The sequence below is a fragment of the Zootermopsis nevadensis genome, unplaced genomic scaffold (genome assembly GCF_977971745.1).
Source record: "Zootermopsis nevadensis isolate Lab colony 2312 unplaced genomic scaffold, Znev_1.0 Znev_ptg000008l, whole genome shotgun sequence".
Taxonomy (NCBI): Eukaryota; Metazoa; Arthropoda; class Insecta; order Blattodea; family Termopsidae; genus Zootermopsis; species Zootermopsis nevadensis.
The window spans coordinates 7,396,322-7,406,372 of NW_028259140.1; the positions used below are offsets into that span (position 1 = coordinate 7,396,322).

Sequence of the window (10,051 nt, forward strand, 5' to 3'; positions counted from 1 at the left end):
ATGCTGTTAAAGTCCTAGTAAATGCATTTTGAAATTATATGTTTCTTTGTTTGGAGTTAAGTTTATACTTTGCTTCAATATAAGAATGTGTTGCAGTGGGAAGAAGGGGATTTTATCATCTCTGACGACCTGGCTGTTGGCCATGAAGCCATGCCCAAAACTCAGCTCCCCAGAGATGAATTTGGTTTGCGTGTGTTGCATCGCACTACCATAAAGGGAACCATTCCACCAGCCAAGTAACATTCCAGTTCCAATTTATTTCATAATTTTCTTAATTGTTAAAAATGAGTTTTTGGAATATTGCAGGGGTGTAGGTCACTTAGTCATACATAATATGATGTATGTTATGTTTTTCTCCAGTTGCTTGTTACTTCCTCTTTTGTAGGATAAAATACTCTGTTCAGAACTATGTTCTCAACCCTCTCGATCTCTCAACAGTAAACTTTGGTGAGAGGCATTTAGTGTTTCTGTGGTATGTAAGGCTGTTGTTCTGAAAAAAGGGAAAAAAACAGGGTTGTGATGTAATTGGATACTGTATAATAATGGGGGCCTCCCATGAATTCTCAACTTGAACTTACTATGAACTTGTCAGTAAAAAATTCTTTAATTTTTTTGTTTCTAAAATAATATTTTATTACAAAATAAATTAGTTCAATAAATATATACAGTTATAAAATAAATACATCAGAGCTCACAAGCAGATTACAACGAGTGTTTAGAAGCAGAATCACAAATGACACTTCAGAAAAATAATTCTTAAGTTTTGTTGTCTTTGACATTGTTCCTAAACTTCTTGTAGTGAATCTTCATATTAATACATTTCCTGCAAACAAAAACATGCAGCATTGAAATATTTTGTTTTCTCTTCAACATGTATAATTGAATTTCTGCACATTGTTTTAAAAATCATATTGCAAGATTCTGGGGATTTAAATACATACTAATACATTTGTTTCTTATTAGTTTGTTTACTTATTGCCAGGTGGTTAGCAGTAAATGTATCATAGTCATGTTGAACTCTTTGAACAGTCAGTTCTTGAGCAATTAAGTTTCTTCCAACTTTTGTTGGAAATTGTATGCAGATCTGTTGTCATGAAATGAACTACTAGTAATACATATAACAATACGGTACAAATTAAAATTTATGCGTATGAAAAACATCATTGCTGAATGCAAGATTTTCATTATACGTAACCACCAGAGAACAAACAGGTCCTATAAAATACCATTTCATTTTTGTTCTATGAACACCTAACAATTTTTGTCATTAAATTTGAACAGTGATTTGTACGGGCAGCATTATAGGTTCAAAAGCTTCAGAAATTACCTCGTATGTCCCTTGTTTGGTGTGAAATATTTTGATACGAAGAAAATTTATTGTGACACAAGAAATAGAAATGGTTTTCTTTTGATCACTGAATGTTATGGTGCAATACTAATTATTTTATGACATTTTTAATTTGCTGTTTGAAACAGTGAGACTCCATTTCTTGTTGCATTTTTCACTTTTTGAGCATAGTGCTGAACATGTAGCCTACATAACTTGCAGATATAATGTATTATTGCAGTTATAAACATCAGCATATGCCATCACAGTTAGTCCATTTACAGTAGTCCGTTTCAGTCTCAGGGTTCGTGCCCAGCATTCATCTTTGAAATGAACACTTAAGCCATTGAATATTTTTTTTATACTGTTGGAGTTTTCATAAACATTCAGTTTTGCTTTGTTTGTGATCCAAGTGAATATACCTCCCTTTTTTAATGTAAAAAAAAAAGAATAATTTGTTTGATTGGCACAAACAAGCCAGTTCTTAATCACACTGTGTGTTCAGGTTATCATTCTTATGTATGATTTCAATGAAATAAATATGAAGAAAGTGATCAGTGCAAATTTTTGTCTTGGATTTAATGATCACAGCTGGTACACAATGGATGACAGATGTCCTACTTCCAAATGATGCTCTCTATCCAGTCCAAGTATTTGTTGACACGAGTGTAGATGCCAGGTGTAGAACCACCGCACACAGATGGCCCGTAGCTCGTTATGCCCACGATGAAATATGCGTTGCTTTCTGTAGTTTTTACTTGCAGTGGTCCACCAGAGTCACCCTGCAGATCAGGAAGAAGAAAATTAATATTTTGGCTACCCTAATCTATACATAATTACTCATATTTGCAAGATTGACCACTGCTAATATTAAATTATGTCATTGGATGTGATCTTAAACTATTTCAGTAATCATTTTCTTGATCTTTGAGTGGCCACCTTCAAATGTATTTCTTCACCAAAATTTTGTATGTATTTCCTCTTTCCTCTGTACAATCTATACATCCATCCCAATGAAGGTTTGTGGTATAAATCTTATAAACATTCTTCACCGAGTAATGTCCTCCATTACCCACTGAGTTCAGTGAAGTCCAAATATTTTTCTAGTAGTTTTTATTTGAAGTTCTCTTGGTGATGATTATGAAGACGGCTGTCTTCTGGGATGTTGAGTGGTGTTTCAGAGGCAGTAAGCTTCTCTGAAATGTCACTCAGTATCTACCAGAAGACATGGAACAACATTCCAGGAGACAGCCTTTTATTTTCACATGCAGTATTATGAATACTCAAAGTAATAAGTAGAAAATAAGTTATGATATCAGAATGAAGTTTCTGTTTTAAAGTCAACTCACATTGCATGTATCATTCATGCCTTGAGGGTCACCAGCACAAATCATAATGTCCTGAATACCTTTGTTAACTTTCTTTTGTAACGTATAACTTTCATTGCATTTATCATTTGGAACAAGACTCAGGGTTGAATGCTGTAGAATATTGCTTTTCCTTGAACCTGCAATACAAAAAAATACATCTGTTTAAAACAAGACAGAACGCAAAGATTTAAAAGAGGTTTTACTTTGTTATAAGATTAAAAATGTAGATTTGTAATATGATCTTAATTTTTAGAAGTTTATCTAGCTTTTATTTATGAACATGATTCTTTCTATGACAGATTCTGTGCTTTTAAGTGTACCTTTCTTTACTTGGCTGTTTCACGTGTCTTCAGAAACCTAGAAGAACTTTTGCATACTTGCTTACAAATAACAACCTATATTTTCCAGTTAAGTTATTTAATGTATATGCCAGCTTCATTTTTCAAGTTTCAGCAGTTGGTCATTTTTTATCAAGGAGACTAAATTCTGGATATGCTTGGTACTTTTCAGTTTAAAATATTTTTGTCTTCCCATCTGATTTCTAAGAACCAGATTAAAATATACAAAACAATAAATTTGCTCGTTGTTTTGTATGGGTGTGAAACATGGTCTCTCACTTTGATGGAGGAACATAGATTGCAGGTGTTTGAAGACAGGGTGTTGAGGAGGATATTTGGGCCTAGGTGAGAAGATGATGGGGTATGGAGAAAACTGCATAATGATGAGCTTAAAAATTTGTACTCCTCCCCCAACACTGTCAGGGTGATTAAGTCGAGAAGAAAGAGGTGGGCGGGCATGTAGCGCGCATGGATGGGACAAGAGGTGTGCACCGGGTATTGGTTGGGAAGCCTGAGGGGAAGAGACCGCTGGCGAGACCTAGACATAGATGGGAGGATAATGTCAGGCAGGATCTATGGGAGATAGGAGTTGAAGGCAAATGGATTTTGGATTTGTAATAAGTTAGCAACTTAAGGCTCAACAGAATAATTTGGGATTATATTTTTAGCACATGAACATACCAGAACTAGATGTAGATCCCCAGCCACTAATCTCAAGCTTGTATTGTGGAATATCAGATGCCGTGTACAAGCAGGCCGGCTGGATGTCGTCAGAGAACTGGACTTTCCTGTCCAACTCAATAAGTGCTATGTCGTTGTATACTGTCGCTGAGGTGTAATCTGGATGCTGGACCCACCTCTTCACGTGGTACTTCTCTGCCATGAAGCCTGGTTCATTGAGGTTCACAGCCCCCAACATGACTTGCACTGGTGGCTTTCTGTATCATGCAGATGTATTAGGATTAATAATAGAAAATCACTGTGTCCTAATTTAAATGGCACTGATGTTTAACTGAAAATGCCAGTGTTCCTATGGGAAAAACCCAAAGGCTTTTATTTTAATAGCTTGTTTCATTTATGAAATGGTTTACACTGTGCTCGTACTGTATTTTTTTCTCCATATTTTCATAATGTAAGTTTATTGTTTCTCATCAATCCCTTGATGGTATACAGTGTTTGCTACTAACAGCATCATTAAATAAACGATAAAGTAATTAATTCTATTCTTCTGTTGTTTATTTAATGTTGTACAGGTTTAAATTCTGCCGGCACAGAACAGTGCCAAAAATTACAGCCATACAACTTTGTCACAGTGGGCGTACATGACTGTGTACATTTTAGACCATATAGACAACGGCGATGTTGTAATTTTACAGATGAATCTTTACCCCACTACCTTCTACATCCACTAGATACAACTTTACATGGAGTTTCTTTTCTCATATCCAAATATTTACGCATAATTCATTTTTTTAAATAATATTACAAGCAGACTACATTGCTGCCTTAGCCAGTTAGAATTGGACACTCACGTTCTTGTTGTGGGCACAACACAGTGTGCAGCAGTTAGCACGTAACGATCACTGATGAGGGTCCCACCACAATTCCAAGCAATCTGAGATGGCTCTGATGGATCCATGTACCCCAGGGCAGCCTATAACAAACATTGTTACAGTTGTATTTTTTCGACGCAGTGCGCGAGCTGAAGGGAAGGAAATGAGTGCTTCAGATGGGTTTGACCAGCTGTGAATGGGCCGGGTTTAAGGGCAAGACTTCATAAAGCATTTCTATTAAAATCCATGTAATGTGATTGCAGTGGCAATATTTTTTATAAAAAGTGAAATATTGATATTGGCAACAATTCATCATAACGGATTAACAGCTTTACCGATAGGATTTTAAGTTCTCGTGGCAGTGAGTATGAGTGCTGTGTAGTCTGGTGGAAGTATGCTGATGTTTCAGAGGTCCTTGCAAGGACCTTTGAAACATCAGCATACTTCTACCAGACTACATGACACTACAACCCAGAAGACAGCCTTTTTAACTTTACTGATTTGATTGCTGAGTGTAATAGCAGGCAGTATTCTCATATATAAAGAGATATTCAATAAGAACTAGAAGTATTAAATTCAAAATGATAAAATTATTTGCTTCTGTGTATGAGTCACTATCATAAGTGCTTGATTAATATTCACGGACACCAAACCAGTTTCTTTTTCGCCTCTAGCCACATGTCTAAAGTTTAGGGAATTCCCCGAATCAGATTGCAGAGCCATTATTACTCTAAACACTGTGTTGTAGTCATAGAACCGTTGATAATCTACTTCTCCCTTCTATTAGTTTCTATACCTCTGGCATACATTTTCCTTTGTTTGTACAAGGAGACCGTGTGGTTTTTGTGGCGAGTTCATTGTTTATTTTTAATACTCGTAAGAGATTAAATTTCTGTAGTTTTTTTAATGAACTATGGAGTCTTTGTGACGTGGTCTGTGGGCGAAAATATGTTTTAGTCTATCATCTTATGGTTTCCAGTCTGGTATAAACAACTTGGAAAGTATGTACATAGCGTAAAAAATCCTGGCGTGTCGCTGTGTTAATGCCTGGAGATTTTGAATTCGTATCAGGCAAAGTGAACGAGCAAGTGCAAGGGTTATCGAAGATGTAAGCATAGGCCTAAATATCCCCTTTGATAATTATCTCGAAAACCGATCAGATAAAACGCATCATCGTTCGCCAACTCCAGCCAGGGGCCATTGTTGGCCAGCGAGTTGAGGCTTTCGCTCACCGTCCTTTTGCGCAGGCGCGATTGGAAGAGACGATGTGTAGTGCAGGTTAGAGGGGAGGAGAGAGTGCATGACATTTCAAGCTCTCACGTTGACCAGTCTTCGGATGTTAACACTTGCTTTCTTGTTTTTCTATCCTACAGTAACCACATTTCAGTTGGTATTTGTCCAACGTCCTTGACAAGAATCTTGTCCGGTTGCCTTAACACTCACCATGTGCGGGTAATCCCCCAGGTCCGCGTTTCTGCCATTCCTAATGAACGGCTCCACGCGTAATGGAAGTTCGTTAGCGTACTCCCGACAGGCTGTAACACGACAATACAAAGTAAGTTTCACTTTCCGAGTGCATTGTTGTCAGGGGTACAGTTGTAAAAGTGAACGTACAAGGGTCGTCTGTGACTTTGTTGCAAATATAAAAACATGGGCACGAATCGTGAAGCTTTGCTCATCCTTTCGTAGTGATAACTGAGGGGCGCCCACGAGCCTCTTTTTGATTTTTAGCTAATTATCCGAGCTCTCTTATCGGCACAGAAAATATCAGATTATACGCCTGTGTCAAATTTTCGACACCCATATGTCTATTAATCTTTCCCCTCCCTATTTCCAAATAAAATGAAACATAAAATTTGATGGTGCGATCCCCTTGTTTACAATTTGGCAGCACACTCCTAATTGGTCCCTTTAAATATATTTTTACCAGAAAGGTCAAGGAAACTCTGTCCTAGACGTTATTATCGTAACAATACTAGCCAATGTTGGCAACGTAGTATGCATTTAAGAAAACGACTTTGAGCTTAACTAATTTTGTCTTCCGAAATTCTGAAGATCAGACTTTTTGTTGCTGCCAGCCGTGACCCTTTATACCACGTAGAGCAGTTCAGGGTTACTGCACATACTTTATATTCTAGAGGTCAAGCAAATGAAATGTTCGTCTTCATCGATTTACCTCACATGCAAACTGTTAGAAGTGCGGGCATGGTTCTACAGGACAATCTTAAGTAACTACATTTAAAGTGCAATCAAATGTAATTCTTCTTTAAGCTAATTTTAGTGTTCCGAAGGAACGGAGTGTATTATTTCAGACCCTAGTAGTGATATGATGAGCCAGGATAGCTCAGTCAGTATAGTGACTAGCTACAGGGTGGACTACCGGGGTTCGATCCCCGACGGGGGCAGAGGATTTTTCCTGTAGACTCTGCGTCCAGACCGGCTCTGGGGCCAACCCAGCATCCTCTACAATGGGTACCGTGGTCCTTTCCCGGGGGTAAAGCCGGCCGGGGCGTGGTGTGCTGCCAATTTGTTAACCGGGGGGCTGGCACCAGAAAATTATATTTTTTCGTTGTACTGTACTTGGAACTAAGGACGGGCAAGATGTATCGATATATGTACGTATATCACAATTGACCTGTAGTCATGCAACTGCTTACCGAACTCGCTTCTTCGGAGATTCTGCGACATCTCATCATCACAGCAAACTACTTCCTCGAAGCCTTTGAAGCTGCAGTGGAAGGGTTTGATCCCCGACGTTCGCAACTGCTGTAACGCTGGCTCGCACTGGGTTAGAGGTTTGCACAGACCTTTCCTGTCTCTTCCCAGCTTACACACATCACCTTCTGCAAGAAAGAACGTTAGTTATGGGTGTGAAACTTGGTCTCTCGCGTCAACGGAAGAGCATAGATCGAATGTTTGAGAACGTATTTGAACCTAAGAAGAAAGTAACGGGAGAATGTTGGCAGTTATAGTATTAAGACAGGCTACGACCTCTTCCATTTCTGTTTCATAACCAGTCCTTCGGATCTCATTTCACTCCACAGAACATCGGCTGCTGTTGCATTGCCGTGAACTTACAAAATAACCAAGGTACAGAAAAGCGTAAGTTAGATTTCTCTCTGCCTGTCGTGTATAAAACAGCTGATTGATATTCCTCCTTATTTTATGTTTTCACTTTGTATTGTGTTAAGTATACGCAAGTGTGTTTGTGCGTGTCGTCGTGTTAACAGATTATCTGCATGCAATCTGCAGATGGAACTTGAAACAGGTTTGTAGCAAGCCATTCATTTAACGCAGGCAACAAAATGATTGATTGATTTTAGTTGCATCATAATATTAAATTATTTTAGACTAATTATACGTCCAGAATAGGAATGAAATTTGGGAGATGGAAGATTAAATGCTCCAAAATAATCAGATGATATAACAGAGCGGGTGTTAATGAATCTCAAAAAAAAAAAAAATCAGTTTTGATACGAACACTGGAATTTTTATTTTTTTAATTAATTCTTAACTTTTTCTTTCACACAAAATTCCAGCATAAATTCCGCGTTTTATTGACATAAAATGCAGGTAATTCTAACACTTAGTCTGCAGTTCCACACAATTATGTTACATCCGGATGATTATTTAACCACGCCTTATCAACTGCAGTGTGACAGTGTCGAATGAGATAATGCATTAAAAAGAAAAAGTAAGAATGGTCCTCGTCTATTTGAAGGCACTGTCCTAGCATCGGCCTGAAAACATTTTGAGAACCACGAAAATTCTTAGAGTTGACAGGCTCAATCAAAGATTCGAACAGAGTACTTCCCAATACAATGTAACAGCTTGATTGGTAAATGCACAAATATATTAGTGGCATCACTTACCGTATAAAATAGGTGGAAATGCATGCACTGAAGACAGAAGAACCACCTCCAGTATCAACACACACAGGCTGGTAACCATTGTTGTAGCACAATACTGTATCCAGACGTTACTTGAACTGAAACATATGACGCTGAGATAGGTATTTATAAGCAAGGGCGCTCCGGATTGACGCGCGTATCGAAAGAAGGGGAAACCACGTGTGGAGATGGATGGACACAAACGGAAGTTTCGCAGTTCCTAGCCACAACCTTCGCCCACTTCTCTTCTCCAAGCTTCCGTTTCCAACGGCAATGCGTGAACCCCAGAGAGCGAATTGACAGTTGTGCAGATCGAAAATGGTTCCCTATCACAACACCCAGGCGTTTGAACCCACTTCTGGTACGAACCTGAGGGCTTCAGCTAGCTGAAGTACTCGACGAAACAAACTCGTTGAAGATGGCTGTCTTTTGGCTTTTGCGCCGTATAGTGTGGTAACAGTTTCGTCCTGATGATGGAAGCAACAAACACCTCTGAAACGTCGGTGAAACTATGCTAGACTACACGGCGCAATAACCTAGAAGTCAGCCATCTTTATATTCACAGCCGCGAGAACCTGAAATCTCAAACTCGTGATTGAGTAGAGACAGAAAACAGCAGAGAAATTAAAATGGTTTCAGTATGTAACTCTTTTATTTAACAGTGTGCTAAGAAGATCTCGTGAAAATTAGCGACATTCGAAAAAAAGACTTGAATGAGAATTTTTTAAAACGCACATCTAAGGAAGAAAGACCATGATTGAAATGGAGTTGGGATCAGCTGTGGTCTTCTGGTGTAGTCTTTGTAAACCTTAGCCCTCTAGTCTTTTTTGTTCAGAATCTTAACCAATATGTTTGTGTTAACTAAAAGTAATTGTAATTGGGGGGTTGTGTCGGAGTCTGATATCCAGGGAGACAAGAAATAATTTGGTTCGTCGGCTTACAAAATTACATGTCAACACACGTATAATGATGGTCTAACTGCAGAAAACTAGTTTCCACGAAGGTTGTAATGTGGTCGTGGGAATAGTCTTAAAGCAATTGTGCAAGACCATTCCTTCCAGATTATTTAGTCTTCAATAATGCTCGTATTTCCAGGACTAGGAGCCCCATTTCTAAGTGGATAAGAAGCTTATGGGCCCCATTATAGTACAATCATGGCAAAGACAATGGCCTCAAAAGTAATGGAAGCCCGACCTTTCGGCCCTTAGACCTTCCTCTTACCGAATGACGTTTTACGGACCAACATAGAGAAGGAACACCAATAATAGTAATAATAATTACAACAAAACACTGTGAATGATATGTTTGTTCATCTATTTCATCGCGCCAATGTTGATTATAATATTTTCTGGCGGAAATAATGATTAAATGTAAATAAGCTGCCCAGACAATAGAATATGATAGTTTTAAAATATTTCAAACCTATCTGTTTTGTAGTTCATAAAGAACAGTGTCTGACGATGTGGACTTTATTAATTTGTTTTATCTGTTAGTATAACTGGATTTCTGGACTTTGTCTATCGTATACTGAAAAAGCGTCGTTAAATAAACTATAAATAAATATTTTCGGAAA

General features: G+C 38.1%; 2 protein-coding genes across 4 annotated transcripts in view; one reads left to right on the forward strand and one right to left on the reverse strand.

Moving 5' to 3' along the window:
- Positions 1 to 4,258, forward strand: part of LOC110829829 (uncharacterized) — a 64,088-nt gene extending 59,830 nt beyond the window's left edge. The window contains exon 5 of one of the 2 annotated variants that reach the window (XM_022063964.2): positions 97 to 4,258. The gene's annotated coding sequence lies outside the window, so the exon portion shown is untranslated. The remainder of the gene's footprint in view (positions 1 to 96) is intronic. The other variant, XM_022063962.2, reaches the window with a different exon arrangement.
- LOC110829828 (serine protease snk) lies at positions 691 to 8,607 on the reverse strand. Of its 2 annotated transcripts, XM_022063960.2 has the most exons (8): positions 8,461 to 8,602; positions 7,246 to 7,431; positions 6,032 to 6,123; positions 4,568 to 4,689; positions 3,717 to 3,973; positions 2,677 to 2,834; positions 1,949 to 2,109; positions 691 to 823 (listed from the first exon to the last, which is right to left on the reverse strand). In XM_022063960.2, the coding sequence occupies exons 1-8, from the start codon at positions 8,537 to 8,539 to the stop codon at positions 757 to 759; spliced, it is 1,122 nt and encodes a 373-aa protein (XP_021919652.1). In that variant the 5' UTR covers positions 8,540 to 8,602; the 3' UTR covers positions 691 to 756. The 2 variants fall into 2 exon arrangements, with proteins under 2 accessions (XP_021919652.1, XP_087200806.1); XM_087344680.1 differs by lacking the exon at positions 691 to 823 and having other exon boundaries at positions 1,945 to 2,109; positions 8,461 to 8,607.
- Positions 8,608 to 10,051: the final 1,444 nt, after the last annotated feature.

Bases quoted from the DNA above. Each gene is read 5' to 3' on its own strand.
- LOC110829828 (XM_022063960.2), bottom strand. From the start codon at position 8,539: ATGGTTACCAGCCTGTGTGTGTTGATACTGGAGGTGGTTCTTCTGTCT. The intron at 4,690-6,031 runs GTGAGTGTTAAG...TGTTTGTTATAG, and splicing joins TGGGGGATTACCCGCACATG to GCTGCCCTGGGGTACATGGA. The intron at 2,110-2,676 runs GTGAGTTGACTT...CCTGATCTGCAG, and splicing joins GCATGAATGATACATGCAAT to GGTGACTCTGGTGGACCACT.